At 43.7% G+C, this 16,424-nt stretch overlaps 1 protein-coding gene across 3 annotated transcripts; it reads right to left on the bottom strand.

Moving 5' to 3' along the window:
- Positions 1–223: 223 nt before the first annotated feature.
- Positions 224–15,989, bottom strand: LOC308594843 (latrophilin-like protein LAT-2). 3 transcript variants are annotated; one of them, XM_081208280.1, is made up of 8 exons: positions 15,914–15,987; positions 15,665–15,718; positions 14,648–14,767; positions 12,814–12,912; positions 11,408–11,494; positions 9,957–10,120; positions 9,136–9,245; positions 224–517 (listed from the first exon to the last, which is right to left on the bottom strand). In XM_081208280.1, exons 1-8 carry the CDS (start codon positions 15,933–15,935, stop codon positions 343–345), a joined length of 831 nt encoding a protein of 276 aa, XP_081064406.1. In that variant the 5' UTR covers positions 15,936–15,987; the 3' UTR covers positions 224–342. The 3 variants fall into 3 exon arrangements, with proteins under 3 accessions (XP_081064406.1, XP_081064407.1, XP_081064405.1); XM_081208281.1 differs by lacking the exon at positions 14,648–14,767 and having other exon boundaries at positions 15,914–15,989; XM_081208279.1 differs by lacking the exons at positions 15,665–15,718; positions 15,914–15,987 and adding an exon at positions 15,363–15,582.
- Positions 15,990–16,424: the final 435 nt, after the last annotated feature.

The following is a 16,424-nucleotide window of genomic DNA, read 5'->3' on the forward strand; positions in this document are numbered from 1 at the left end:
TGGCAAGAAGTTAATAATGAATATGTGAAATATGGAGTAGATGGGAAGTTGTATGTAAAGAAAGAAGATATTCTTTATTCTATTTATTAGATTTCCCCCCTTTTTCTATTAGTTGATTTGTTGTGTACTTTTTTATGAATGGATGATGAAGACTGTTTCTTTTGTTTCTTTCAGTTAAGCAAATACAATTTTAAAAAGAAAAGAAACATACATGGGCTATTACTGAATTCTTCTACACTTTATTTCACTGCCCAACTAAGCCTTTGCAGGTGTAAAACAATGGCTCTTTTCCAGCCTCGGAATAGCAGGATTGACAAGGTGGTATAGAGTGCAGATTATCAATTATTTCATCCACTTTTTAATAGGTTTCCTTTTGCAGACGCACCGTTTTAAGCCTTGGCACAAAACATCATGCCAACAGTAATAAATTTTGTCGCAGGCCCTTGTGATGATGACACAGTTGGTTGTATCTGGTTTTGCAGGACCTTTATTTCTTGGACGTTGACTATCCCAGTAGCTGAAAAGGAGAGGAGAAACTACTCAGTCTGAATACTTATTTTATTGTGTACCTCTTAGAATCAAATACTTGCCTATCCTCCAAACACTTATTGATTATTTTTGCAGTAACCCAGAGGAGTAACATTCAGAGAAGAATTCTCTTTTGGTCTAGCAGACTCCCCTGCCTCTCTGCCCTACCCTGTAGTCAGAGCTTACAAACTTTCTGCACTACCACCAACACCAGATGAGTCTCATTTTATTCCCTGTATCAAGAAGTTTGTAATGATTGCTTTTTTATGTTTTGATATATGCTGTGAGCTGCCCAGAGTGGTTGGGGGAAACTAGCAGATGGGTGGGGTATTGTTTATTATTATTATTATTATTATTATTATTATTATTATTATTATTATTATTATTTGATTGGAAGGCAAATCATGTGCTAGCCTGCAGAAACACGTACATCCAGCCAGCACTTATTGTGCTTTCCTCAGGAAAATAAGGGGGGGAAATATTCTTGCAGGCAAACCCTATAAATTAATAAATGGTAGGATTTTGATTATTTGGAGTGTTGAAGGGAAGATTGCAGGCCAGTGGGAAAATACAGGCTAAGCCTCCTTTCCAAGGCAGTGCCTCACCTGTGACAAAGTTGCAAGGTGTGATGGCCTGGGACTCGGGCTTGGAATCGGAACCAGAGGAGTCTCAATCCGCACCGGATCCTTTGCCTCAGGTGGCATCTGAACCTAGTCTGGGGCCTGATTCTGAAGAGCCCCAGTCTGCACAGGTTCTCTTGCAACAAGCACCAGCTGGGCCGTGTCAGGGGCCTGAGCCTGCCCTGGCTCCAGATGCAGGGATGACCTCGTTGCCTTCAGCTGGGCCATCACTTACAGCTGCTCCACTACCAGTTGGGTCAAGAGAGGCTGAGGCAGTCCCTGGGTCCATTAACCCACCGACATCTCCCGAGATGCAGAGACTAAGGTCTGAGAGAAGGAGAGACCTGAGTACTTGCAGGAGGAGTGCTTGCCTTTGGGCGAGTCAGGGAGGTGTGTCACCGGGGGATCAGGACTGGCTTTTACCCTGACAAAGATATAAGGCTGTCAGACCCCACCCCAGGTTGCGGGAGCAACATTGCTGTTTGCTAGAACCTGCCTGAGATCCTGTACCTGTCCTTGCCTGGTTTCCTGCCTCGTGTCCTGCCTTGGCCTGTCAGACTAATTCGGGACTGGACCTGGACCGCGTTTCTCGGGTTATCCCCGGGCCCAGCACACACAGCTTACAGAGAGGGCAATCCTAATACACTCCTTTTGCAAGAGGACGGTCCTAATCAGGTCCATCAGGCAATTTGATAGTAGCATTTTCCAGTCTTTGTCTTTTGTCCATTCAGAGAACAAAGCAGGAGAAGACAGAGAGGGAACAGGGGTTGTGGGAGGGGTGTCTGCCATTGGCAAGTGCCACAGTTCAGTAGCAGAGCATCTGATTTGAAAGCAGAAAGTCATTTTATGACTTACTAAATGTGTGCTCTATGTTTGTGCTAGGGAAGTTGGGAAGAACCTTTGAAAGTGGGATACTTTGGAGTACACTGGAAAGAGGACATTTTTAAGGGTTTACAGCCGACATTGCCACACTTTTATTTGCTGCATCTTTTGCTATCTCAAATCTCTGCTGGGGTTCTCTCATCAAAGAGTACTCACCCCACACTTGGGTCTTGGCTTCCAGGATTCCCAACATACAGAGTGTGGGCTGCCTTTGCACTCTGATTGAAGCAGGGGTGTCCAAACATTTTTCAAAGAGGGCCAGATTTGATGAAGTGAACGTGCGTGAGGACCGACCAAAGTTGTCTTTTTTTTGATTGAAGTTATTTAGCTTTTTTTAGGATTTTACCCCAGAATATAAACTGCTGCATGGGCCATATTAAACTAACCGGCAGGCTGGATTAGGCCCCTGGGCCTGACTTTGGACATTCCTGGTAAAGCATCAGAGAAGCTTGAAAAGCAATTGCTTTGGTGCACCCTGTCAGCATTGCCCTTGAGCCAGTGCCACCAACTGGACTCATCCACTTCAGCCTCGACTGGGCCAGGCGATCTGGGGTAGCACTTCCAGAGACCACATTCTCACAGGAACAGGTCTAAGTGCTGTGGACTCACAGCTTAGAGCTGTGAGCACCGGATTCACTTCCACAAGGATACAGTCGTTGCACAGCAGAGTATACCAGAGTATAGCAGAGCATAAACGACTCGGAGAGCAGCTCTGTAAAATATCTTCTTTATTCTATCTACAACTATAATACACAACTATATACAGAGCTAAATGAGGTCTAAACGAAAAATGCTGAACTGCACTGAGTGTCTGCAGTTGCTCTTAGCAGCAACCTTATCTATACACACGATCTCTCTCTAACACTCTCTCTGACACTGCACTTTGATGTGGTGCTAGAGCAGAATAAGTAGGGAGCAGAAAACCACCCCCTCCTCTCTGGAGAATCAGCAGAGAAAATCAGCAGATTCTTGGATATGGGAGGGGTGAAATCTCCTCATCCTCCCCCATTTCATCCAACCATTCAAGAATCTAAACATAACTGCAATTTACACACATACTCCAAAAGTTGTTCTCTGCTGAAATGTCATTTTGGCCAAGAGATTGAAAAAAAGTGTTGATGGAAGAGATTCATAAAGACCAAGCGGGCTTTCTCCTGGGAAGACACTTGTCTGACAATTTGAGGAATATAATTGATATTCTGGAAAAACTAGAAGTGAACATAAATACTAAAGCAGTTTTGATATTTGTGGACGTGGAGAAAGCTTTTGATAATATCTCTTGGAGTTTTATGAAGAAGAACTTACAGGGGATGGGGGTAGGCCAAGGTTTTGAAAACGGTATAAGTGCAATTTATTCAGAACAAAAGGCTAAACTAATTGTAAATAATGTGGCGACGGAAGAATTTAAGATAGAAAAAGGGACAAGACAAGGTTGCCCAATTTCCCCATTGCTTTTTATATCGGTCCTGGAGGTTTTGCTGAACATGATTAGAAGGGACCAGCGGGTTAAAGGTATACAGGTCGGAGCTAAACAGTACAAATTGAGAGCATTCGCAGATGCCTTAGTATTGACGCTACAGGAGCCAGAATCTAGTACTAAAAGGGTTTTAGAATTAATTCAAGAATTTGGTCAGGTGGCAGGATTTAAACTGAACAAGTTAAAAATCGAGGTTTTAGAGAAAAATTTAACACCGATTGAGAGAGAGAGGTTTCAGAATGAGACAGGTTTGACAGTGGTTAAGAAAGTGAAATACCTGGGGATTAATATGACAGCCAAAAATGGGAACTTATTTAAAGACAATTATGAAAAATGTTGGACGGAAGTGAAAAAAGACTTAGAAATTTGAAGCTTTCACTGCTAGGCCATATTGCTGCGATAAAAATGAATGTATTGCCTAGAATGTTGTTTTTGTTTCAAACATTGCAAATTGTGGACAAGATGGACTGTTTCAAGAAGTGGCAGAGAGATATTTCTAGATTTGTCTGGCAGGGCAAGAAGCCCAGAATAAAATTTAAGATATTAACTGATGCAAAGGAAAGGGGTGGAAAGGGGTGGATTTGCCCTGCCAGACTTTAAACTTTACTATGAATCAGCAGCTTTTTGCTGGTTGAAAGAATGGCTGCTTCTTGAAAATACAGACATTTTGGATTTAGAAGGTTTTAACAACGTATTTGGATGGCATGCATATCTGTGGTATGATAAGGTCAAAGCACATAAAGCATTTAAAAATTATATTGTCAGGAAAGCACTGTTTAATGTCTGGATAAGATATAAGGATTTATTGGAAAATAAAACCCCAAGGTGGTTGTCACCGATGGAAGCGAAAGCTCTGAAAAGGCTCAATATGGAGGCCAAATGGCCGAAATATTGGGAAATTTTGGAACAAGATGGAGATAGACTGAAATTGCAGAGTTTTGAGAAATTAAAAAACAAAGTGTGAGATTGGCTTCATTATTATCAGATAATGGAGGCACATAATCTGGACAAGAAAATTGGCTTCCAGGTGGAAAAATCAAAATTGGAAACAGAACTGTTAGAACCCAAAACTAAGAATTTTTCAAGAATGTATAACTTGCTGTTGAAATGGAATACTCAGGATGAAACGGTGAAATCTGCTATGATTAAATGGGCACAGGATGTTGGACATAACATAATGATGGCTGACTGGGAACAGTTATGGACCACAGGTATGAAGTTTACGACATGCAATGCCTTAAGAGAGAATATTATGAAAATGGTATACAGGTGGTACATGACCCCAGTCAAGCTTGCAAAAATCTATCATTTGCCCGATAATAAATGTTGGAAATGTAAAGAAACTAAAGATACATTCTTTCACCTTTGGTGGACATGCCCAAGGATTAAGGCTTTCTGGGAGATGATCTATAATGAATTGAAAAAGGTATTTAAATATACCTTCTTGAAGAAACCAGAGGCCTTTCTCCTGGGCATAGTTGGCCAATTGGTGCCAAAGAAGGACAGAACTTTTTTTTATGTATGCCACAACAGCAGCAAGAATACTTATTGCAAAGTACTGGAAGACACAAGAGCTACCCACTCTGGAAGAATGGCAGATGAAGGTGATGGACTATATGGAACTGGCGGAAATGACTGGCAGAATCCGAGACCAGGGAGAAGAGTCGGTGGAAGAAGATTGGAAGAAATTTAAAGACTATCTACAGAAATATTGTAAAATATAAGGGAATATGAAAAATGGATTATTTAGGTAAAAACTTAATGTCATAATATTTTAAAATTAAAGACTAGGATAAACAAAGAGGGTAGGGATTTGCTGAACCAACAAACCGAATTGGAATACAAAAAAGGGAGGCGTGAGGAAGTCCGGGAAATAAGCTAATGAAAAATAAGTAATGGAAAGATGGAGTTGATTTTAACCATTTTTTTTGTTTTGTATTTTTTCTTTTTTTTCTTTTTTCTTTTGTAATACTTTGAAAATCTTAATAAATATCTTATAAAAAAAAGTTGTTCTCTGCTTACAACCTTTGTTAACATATCTGCAGGTATCTCTTTCCCTGGCATATATGACACTTTTACAATACCATTTTGAATACATTCTCTAGCTCGATCTAGCTTGATTAGCAGATATTTTGTCCTTTGTTTACATCCCTCTGAGCGGAGCAACGTTATACATGCTTTATTATCCTGATAAACCTGAACAGGAAAAGCGACCTTCACTTTTATGTCATTAAACAGTTGCTGCAACCACTCTATATCCATCAGGGAAAGAGTTAAAGCATTAAGCTCTGCCTCGCAGGAACTTAAGCTTACTGTTGCCTGCTTTCTGCAACACCAATCAAAAAGACATTGATTGTACAAATAACACACTCCTGATGTGCTTTTGCCATCCATTGTGTCACTTCCGAAACTGGCATCAGCATAGATCTCGAGACCTCCAGACTTTTGACTTGTAAGTCTCAATCTGTAATCCACAGTTCCTTTTAAACATCTTGCTATCCGTTTTAGTGCTTTCCAATCTTGAACTGTGGGTTGATTGGCATACCTGCTGATTAAATTCACACTCACTGCAATGTCTGGCCTTGAACATCTTGCTATGAAATTAAGTTTACCCAACACACTTCTGAAAAGTGTTACATCAGGAAAAACCTCAGCATTTGTGTCATGCTGATAACCTGCGACCATAGGGGTATCCGCAGGATTTGCATCAGTCAGGTTCAACTTCTCTATTACATCAGTGATCTTACGTGACTGATGCACCAAAACGTCACCCTGTGCATTTCTCTCAATCTCAAGAGAGAGATAATTGCTAACTTCTCCTAGGTCTTTTAAATCAAAATGCTTTTGCAACTTTGCCAAAGTGCTTTTGTAGATGTTTTCATTCTTCCACACAAATAATATGTCATCTACAAAACAGAGGCAATAAAGCTTATGCTGATTGGACTCTTTAACAAAAACACACGAATCAGCCTTTCCTTGCACAAAACCTAAGGAGAACAGCACTTCAGTTAGCTTGGTGTGCCAGCACCATGCACTCTGTTTCAAACCATACAGGGATTTTTTCAACTTGCAAACCATTCCTTCTTTTATCTGCACATGATCTGGAGGTGACATATAGATATTCTCATTTAGAACGCCATACAAAAACGCAGTATTGACGTCATGATGGGAAATCGTCATACCCTCTTCGGCAGCTATCTTCAACAACTGTCTAACACTTTCAAACCTTACTGTTGGAGAATACGTTTCATGGTAATCCTGATCAAGTGTCTGAGAAAAACCTCTCGCCACTAATCTGGCTTTATATCTGACTACTTTTCCGCTCTGATCAGTCTTTACCTTGTAGACCCACCTACTGTCTACACACTTCATACCTGGTTCTGCTGAAACCAATTCCCAAGTATTGTTCTGTTTCAGGGAATTCAACTCAGCTCTCATGGCATTCAGCCAAGGTTCTGCATCTTTTGCAGATAGATTTTTAACTTCCTTATAATTGGCTGGTTCAAAGACCACACCAGAGTTACTTGTGACCGCAGCCTTAGCGAACTCTTTAGAAAACCCTTTTGGTGGTACACCCTGAATACATTGGTCATGCAACTTCTCATTCTTATCAACAGATAAATTGCAACACTCTTTCTCAGTTGCTTTTGCAGTTGTACCTGAAACAAAAGGCAATTGGTACAAACCATTTTCACATTTTGCATACAGAATCAGCTTGCCATCTCGACGAATTTCACAACGAGATTTAGCAAACACCACCCTAAACCCCTGACGATCAAGCTGGGAAACACTCAACAAATTGTCCTGAATATGAGGAGCATACAGGACATTCATAATAGTAGCATTCAGGCTCTTTAAAATCACAGTTCCCTTAGCCAAAGTCGTGAGAACAGTCCCATCTGCTTGATGAATTTCTTTCTCTTGCTTCTCAAGCTGAACAAAGAGACTTTCATGTTTGGCCACGTGGTTGGAACAGCCAGAGTCGACTACAAAGAAACTCCGCCCACGTTGATTGGAGCAGCGAGAGATCAAAGCCTTTGAAGTAGCAGGTGCTTGGGGATTTCGTCCTCCTTCCCCTCTGCCTTTGAAGTTTCCCTCCTTTGAAGATTTATTGCTGCACTGGAAACTCAAATGGCTTTGTGCTCCACACGAAAAGCACCGCTTCAATTTCAAAGCTTTAACAGCAGCAGTTTCACTTTCACTTTCCCCTGCTGAAAACTCAGGCACATTTGCAAGCACATTTTTAACAGCACCATTGTCTCGGCTTTCTCTAACAGCCTGTCTGCGATCCCACTCATTCAAGAGCACGCTAGCCACATAATCTTCTGTTAGTCGGTCAGAAGGCATCGTAGAAATCTGGGCAGCTACTCCATCATAAGACTCATCTAGGCTATTTATCATTAGCATTGCAAACACAGCCTCTGAAATAGCCAGGTCTCCCTGAACAAGGTCCTGTCTGAGGCGTTTTAACTGAGATGGATAGCTAGGCAAATCACCACCTTTCTCCAACTGCAGCCTGCACAGCTTCTTGAAGAAAATTACACTGGAACCAGCATTCTGCCTTAAATGCATATCCCTCAGTTTATGCCAAACAGCTCGTGCAGTCTCTTGACCCTCTAAGTTCACCAACAAGTGGTCTGCAACACTCAAAACAATTGTCCCTCGGGCTTTCATGTCTGCAGCATGCCACTCAGGCCAATCATCATCACCCTTATCGGGAGGGTCATCTTCTATAGTGTAGAATAGCTTTTCCCTCTGTAAAAGCGCTTTCATATTGACCTGCCAAACTGCATAGGTTTCAGGCGTGAGGAGAGGAAAGGACAGAGCCATCTGGCCAGGATGTGCACAGGCCATGTCTGCTATTACTTAAAGCAAGACACTTCCCTCGTGCAACACAGATAAAGCCTTGGACTCCTTCAGCCACTCTCTCTCCCACTCAGAGCGCAATTAACAGGCAAACAGGAATGCTATCTTCTTTCTTTGGCAGTCAGCAACATACCTCCATAAATCAAGCAGCAGCAACAGCGGCAGCTTGAACACTCTGCTCCAAAACAGCTCTGCTTCTGGGCACCACAAATCAGTCCAACATGCAGCCTCCGTTCTGCCATCCGGCAATCAGCAACACAAACCTCTGGCGACTGGGACGACTGGGATGACTGGAACAGCAACTGGGCAGACGACTGGAACGACGACTGGGCCCATAACTGATGTCAGCATCGCCCTTGAGCCAGTGCCACCAACTGGACTCATCCACTTCAGGCCCGACTGAAAAGCAATTGCTTTGGTCACCCCAGGTCCCTACCCTCTGGACTGCTGGAGGAAGTGGAAGGGTGGTGGCAGCAACGGCCAGAGAATAAATCCCACTGGTTGCACTGAAGGGTTGTTGTGTTGCAGCTTGGCAACAAAGGTGGTGTGAGAGGCTCATTTAATCACACCTTTCCTGCCCGTACATTTTCTTCTTTTCTATTTTAATTTTGTATTTTGTAAAGCACTTTGAAGCTCTCTGGAAACGAATTGGTCTATAAAATAAACCATCATAATAAAGAACAATATAAACACAGAAACATCTTGGCTCTCTTCAAATACTTATTGGTTATGAAAGTTCCCAGATGAGGAGTTTGGACTTACAAAGTTTCGATGCGAAAGCCCTTTTGATAGCAGCGCCATTCTGAGCCTACCATGGAAATTCCAATAAAATAATCGGTCGGTCTGGGCTTCACTATGGCTACAGCAAAGGCCTACATCACAGAAAAGAAGAAAGTCTAGATAAGGAGGAAACGAAGGAGCAAAAATGCCTACGTCTTGGTCTCATTGAAGAGCAGGAAACTTTAGCTGGCAGAAATGCAGTGGGCAGATTGATTACCAGAACAAGCTGGTTTGCGCATGTAACACCAATCAGGGCACAACTGCACTGGCTGGTGATTAGTAGTCCAAATCGAAGTGCTGGTGTTGACCTATAAAGCTTTACATGGCTCAGGAGCCAATACCTTAAGGATTGCCTCTCCCCTTAGGAACCCACCATACCCCGTGCTTGTCATCTGAGGCCCTCCGCAATGTCCCAGAGAGGTAAGAAGGATTGCAAAAAGAGAAGGGGCCTTTTCTGTGGTGGCTCCCAATTATGGAATGTTCATCCCAGAGAGGCTTCTCTGGTGCCATCATTACATGCTTTAGGCATCGGGCAAAACCATTCCTCTTTCCCCAGGCTGTAAAGTAATCTATAGCCTGTAAAAGTGTGGGGGAGAGGACTGTTATTATGATTGTTTTATTATTAGGCTGTCTGTTAGTATGCTTTTTTATTATTTCATGGCAGAGTGGGGATTCAAATCCCGGTTTCCCAGGTCTCATGTCTGTCCCTTATCAGTCTCTACAACCACGGCAGACGCTGAAATCTACCCCCAAAGTCACACTCCTCCATGGTCTCTGAACAATTTATTGCATGATCTGCTCACCTCCTCCTCCTCACTTTCAACACATAACAATTTTGTTTCGTATTTCATCCGTTCGCAGTAATGTATGCACTGTTTCCAAGTCCTTGGGGTGGCAATGAAGTCAAATATATATAGGGCTCCATGCCAAACAATCCATTCCTCACGTAACCTGTGGTGAATGTCACCTTTGAGCAATGCCCAGAATGTGAGAGGAACAAAAAGAGAGAAAGGACAAGTCAGGTTGTAGTAGAAGCCAGCTTGTAGGACTCTGCAGAGTTTAAAACACTGATATTAGGGGGAACCTTGGGAGCAGCTTGGGTGGGGGAACCACCCCCACTGAAGAAAATCTAGTATTGTCCTCAAAGACCCACTAGGACCCACTGGCTACACACTGCAGTTGGTGCTGAATGCTGCAGCATGATTGCTGACAGGAGTGAGGCCTTGTCAGCATATAACTTCTTTGCTCAGGGATCTGCGCATAGCTTATTTGGTCTGAGAAGTACCATTCATTTCCTTCCCTCTTTCTCTTTTTGCCTCCATTAAAAATTCACTAGCACAGACTGAGACACAGACTGAGAGGTGCAAGGGAGCTCCACCAGGTCTTCTGTGAAATTTGACCTTGCTGTAGCCAATTCCTTCTAGACAGTTTCAGAACTGTTTTTGAGTACTGAGTATATACCAAAAAACCTAGAACGACCCACCATTTGAACAGTAGGAAAGAAAATATAGGAAACAAAAGCTGTAGTACTGACATGATGGGAAAGAAAATACTTTTTTCTTACTTCACAGGCTCAGGATGAATTCCCTTAGCATGGAAAGGAGGACATGTGGGGACTGGTCATTGAGTCATGAGTCAGGTTCAGTATTTGGCCCTCAGGACAAATGCCTCAAAAGACATGCCAATGCACCAGCTTGTTCCTCAAAGGACTATGGGATTAACCAGACATCCGTAATAATAATAATAATAATAATAATAATAATAATAATAATAATAATATATTTATACCCTGCCCATCTGGCTAGGTTTCCACTGTAATGGAGCAGTTGCCCTCATAGGCTCAACAACATAGCCTTTTGACTATGTCCATACTATTTAAAATCCTGTACCTGATAGAGAACTTGTACATAGTACACAGAGAACTTGTGACCTTCCCCATGTTGCTGGTTTGCAGCTTGAGACCGTCACCCTGCAATTTCACAGGAAAGAGCCCTAGTGGGCCAGAGCTAGTATGCTCATCCCTACAGCACTCTGCACATGTGCTCACATAAAACACCTGAAGAGAGCTACCCATTCTCTGTTTCCAGGTGTGCTAATCTGACTGATATTTCAAAACGGGATTGGCACCAGAATGTGCCATTCTAGCCTGTAATGGAAAAGAGAAGTTCATCCCAATGGTTCTGAAATCGTCTATTGCCTCAAAGGGTCTGGCACCTTGACCTTGGCCAATAAAAGTGGTTTCTGAGTAACTTACTAATAGCCTGCTGTAGTTCACTGATTTTCTTTTTCTCTTCGGATATTGCCGCAGATATATTCTCAGCTTTCTTGAATTTTGTGATATCTAAGAGAGTGGCAACAATTGAAGTCGGGAGGAATCTCCAACAGCCATGTACAGATACTGAACAGCCATGTTTCTCAAAATCTAATATTTACTTTTCATATATAGGAACCTAGGAAGTTGCCTTATACAGAATCAGACCATTCATTAATCTAGATGAGAATTGTCTATGCTGACTAGCAATGGCTCTCCAGGACTTCTGAAAGAGGTCATTCCTACCTCTGCCTGGAGATACTGATAATTGAACCTGGGGCCTTTTTTTTAACACAACAATAACAATGGCACTTTCATGTCCACTCAGCTGCAGTCCTTTCCTGGAGCTTCTGGATAGCTCAGTGAGTAGAGCATGAGACTCTTAATCTCAGGGTTGTGGATTTGAACCCCCCATTGGGTGAAAGATTCTTGCACTGCATGGGGTTGAGCTAGAAGACCCTTGTGATCCCTTCCAACTCTGCAACTCCAAAACGTAGGTTAATCAGCCTCATATAACCAACGTGCTTAACTCTAAATAATGCATTAAGGTGTTCAAGCCATAGAGTATGCTGTCCTGCTAGACTCAGCTACACTGGGAAGAAATAGGTAATCAAGCCTATTGTTTTTCCCCAGGCTACTTGAGAAGCTCAGTATGTGGTGAGGTTTGATCTGGTTGCTCAAGCTCAAGCTCTCGAGTTCCTGTACCAATACTCTAGGAAATTCCTCCACATTGTTGCTAAGCTACGTTTTCCTGGTTTGATCTGATTGCTCAAGCTCAGCCACATGCTCCTCATGAGCCACTCTTGAGTTCTTGTTCCAATACTCTAGGATATTCCTCCACATTGTTGCTCAGCCAAGTTTCCCTGCCGGGCACCTTTTCTGAAGCACATGGCTCTGACCTTTGAAGAGTTTGTAAGCAAAGCATTCTTTAACTTACCAAGTGTGTGTTCTCGTTTGCTGGGGGAAGAGGGAAACTTTGGAACTCACTTGGAAGAGCGTATTTTAAAGGTATAGCAGCCTATACTTTCATGCTGACCTTTGCTGCATATTTTGTGATTGTAAATCTCTGCTGGGTTCTCTCACCAATGGGTACTTGCCCCAAACTTGGCGATTGGAATTCAGAAATTTTCTTTCTTATATCAATATATTTTTCCACCAACACAGCACACACACACACACACACACACACACACACACACACACACACAATGCTTATGGAGAAGTTGAGAATAGAATGAGCTTGAGGCAACCCACCCATTCCTCTTCGACTCCCCTGAACTGAGTAATGAGGAGAAATGGTGGGCCTTGGAAGGAGCTCCTGCACAGACAAAAAGTAACATATGACTTACCATCTGCCTCAAAAAGATCCGGAAAGGTGTCTTCTACCATTTGAATAATCTTTGTCGTTCCTTCTTCAAATATGGCTCTCCTTTGCACTTCCTTAACATCTAAAGGTGATGATGGGGAAAGTTGTTCAACACATGTGGGAGAATAGCTTTGCTTCCCCCAGCACCCCTTTGGAAGGGATTAAGTTGCATTTGGAAGGAGACTTCTGTCGTATAAGTTCCAATATGTAATGTACTTCCCAAAATTCGTAAAGGAAGAATTTCTCCTCTAGGAAGGTCCATTTTCAAGCCTCAAGATCTAATTTAGAGTCCTTAGCCCAATATCTTCATAGATAGATAGATATAGGAATGAGTGTGTAGGGGTGTGTGTATTCTGAATTTCAGAGGTGCCAGGCCCTTACAGGAGATGGACATGATGGATCCCTCATCTTGACAAGGAGATCGAAACCTAGAATCCCCTCCTCCCTCCACCTGACACTTGACAGAGGTGTTCTCCAGGACGTCTGTGGGTACTCCAGCCTCTCGATACGCTTGGGAGTTGAAGAAAGCATTTCAGCCTTGCGAAGCTCTCCTTCCCCCAGAGGTGAAGCAACCTGCTGCGGTACCTGGAGCGGCACTCGTCCCAGGGGGTGGGGTGTGCCACCCACGTGGCGTGCGTCCTGAAGGTCATGGCACGTGTCCTGGGGGCATGGAATGCCGCCCGTAGGGGTGGCGTGCTTCCTGGGGGGATGCATACCGCTGGGGTCGGTGCACAGTGAGTAGGGCGTGCCCCGTGAGACACTGTTGATTGGGGGTTGGCATTTTGTCCTCACCCCTTTGGAATGACACCCAGTGCAGCTGCCCCCCCCACGGAATGCCCCTGCTTCCCCCTGATTGAGTCTCCTTCAGTAGCAGGATAGCTGCTGCCAGGTGGGCTTGGCTTGGCTGACCAGGGTTGGGTCTACCCCACTCTCACAGTCCAGATTTGTCAAGAAAGGAACAGCTGAATGCACATATTTACGCTGGGCCATGAACATTAGGAAGGTTTTCTACAGGCTCCCAAAAGCAACAGCCTGGCCCCAAACCTGCTTCATCCGTGAGGTAGTGTAGCTGCTTTGGCTACTTCTCAGATTTGAGGACCCTAGGCCGCAACAGATGGTATAGGTTGCAGGGTGCTCATCCAAGGAAGGGGTTAATTGCCTGAGTACAAAGGAGCAAGGCACATTCCAGAAGAACTCCCAGAAGAACCAGTTGGGAAACGGGTGGTGCTGTGGTCTAAGCCACTGAGCCTAGGGCCTGCTGATTGGAAGGTCGCCGGTTCGAATCCCATGATGGGGTGAGCTGCCATTACTCAGTCCAAGCTCCTGCCAACCTAGCAGTTTGGAAGCATGCAGTGCAAGTCGATAAATAGGTACCACTGCAGCGCGAAGATAAACGGCGTTTTCGTGCTCTGCTCTGTTTTCGCCAGAAGCGACTTAATCATGCTGGGCACATGACCCAGAAAAACTGTCTGTGGACAACTGTCGGCTGCCTCGGCCAGTAAAGTGGGATGAGCGCCGCAACCCCAGAGTCGTATGTGATTGGACTTAACTGTCTGGATTCCTTTGCCTTTTTTTAACAAACCAGTTAAAAGTCTCTGAGCATTTCTTCAGCGACAACCCTATGGTGCCACTGGTTTCAATGGGAGAGAGTACATTAAATGTTTATCTCACCAACTGAAATCAGGAGGTGAAAGGGCTTAGTGGAGACCAGAACCTATCCTTTCCTTTTAAAGGTCTCCACTGAAATGAAGCAAGCAAGAGTGAATTGTAATTCTGCCCATTACCCTTTTATATTTTCCTAGAAGACTGGAACTTACACAGATAGGTCAGCATTATTGCCCCTATAACGGAGCCCATCACAAGCACTGCGCCAACATACAGGGAATATGAAGATTCGAAGAACTTTTTCACTTTTTCCTGCCAAGGTGTTAGTTCTCCTTGATGGACAGGAGGAGAGAAAATACTGCTTTAGCCATCAACAGACAACATCCCAGTGCCACCCCAGTCAAAAAATTCCTTATGATCTCTGGCAACCCATCTAGATCAACATATGGCAGTCAGCTTCCTAAACCCATGGTGGGGGGTTGCTCCACTGTGAAATGCCAGGGGGCCAGACCCTTGGAAGGTAAAGTGGATGAAGGAATCTGGCATGGAAGTATTGCTTCTTGAAGACACTTTTCTGCCCATGTTCCCTGTCTGGAGGCCTCAGGAGCATGAAGAGACATCACCTGAGACTAGAAGGATCTTGGTCTGACCCAGCAAGCTCTTGCTATGTTCTCATAGAATAATAGACGAAGGTGGAAGGGACTACGAGGGTCATCTAGTGCAACCCCCTGCAATGCATGAATCTTTCCCCAATGTGGGTCTCCAACCCATGACCCTGAGATTAAGTGTCCCACTCTGCCCACTAAGCATAATGTGATAGGAGCTGAGGAGAGACTTCACGTAGAGAAGTTGATCCTCAACTAGCAGAGTGGATTGGACACCCTCAGTGTGTCTGTTACCCCAGCCTGCAACAAGGACACAGCATACTCATGGGAAGATTGGGGTTGTGGAGTTCCATCTGGCTGCCCTCCATCAAGTAAGTGGAAGGGGCTGCCGCAGTGGATGGGTTGTAGTGAGGGTGAGGGCACATCAAGGAGAGCTTTCATTTCAAGGTAGGGCTGTTCACTGCCAGCAGCAGATGGTGGACACAAGCTCAAGTTCATTGCTCCTCAGTTGGACTTGGTGGATGCCCTGGACCTATAGAAAATGCTTGTCCTCACTCTGGTCCTCCCCATCACAACTTTCCTTTAGTGTTCCTTCCTCCTCCATGTGCTAATGAGCATACAGACCTGGTGCTTTTGCGGCCTTGTCTCCTGCGGGTGGTTCAGCTTTCTCTGGCTTATCTATATAAAGACAGGATGAGTATAGTAATGTTATATGATGAGATGAGATGATCAACATAAAAATAAACATCGAGCAACAGCCCGAAATATTTCAGCTCTGTCAATTGTCTACAGTACAATGTACTGGAGGGAACATATCAAGTGAGCAGATCTCTGTGTTCCTGTGAAGAGAAAATAGTAACCGAAAGGATTTACCTGGTGGCTGTTTAGGAGCCATTGAACTGGTTTCTTATTTTTTCCACAACCTGTGGGAGTATAAAGTAGACAGTGAAGTCAATGCCTTACTTAAAAGCAGAGTCACAATGGGCAATTCATAGGCGGTGTTGCCATGGAGACCCTCTCCCAGTTAATATAATTGTTAGAGGGAGTTACTGTAACAATGCACTTACCTGCATTTCTTATCCCTCTGATCTACCTCTCTACAATCCCACTATAGAACTCTGCAGGCATCTTTTAAAGTGTTGTGTGCTTCACAGTAACACAATACATTTGTTAGTCTTTAAGCTGCCAAAATACTATGTATTGCTTTTGCTGCAGAGAGACTAATAAGGCAACTCTGAAGATGTTCTTATAATGCTAATTCCTTCATCCTTGACCATGATTGTTTAAAGCAGTTAAGGAATCACTGTTTCACTGCTTGTGCTATTAGAAAAGAATTTTGTGTGTGTGTGTGTGTGTGTGTGTGTGTGTCTCTCTCTCTCTCTCT

This window comes from Podarcis bocagei (assembly GCF_964188305.1).
Source record: "Podarcis bocagei genome assembly, chromosome: 9".
Taxonomy (NCBI): domain Eukaryota; kingdom Metazoa; phylum Chordata; class Lepidosauria; order Squamata; family Lacertidae; genus Podarcis; species Podarcis bocagei.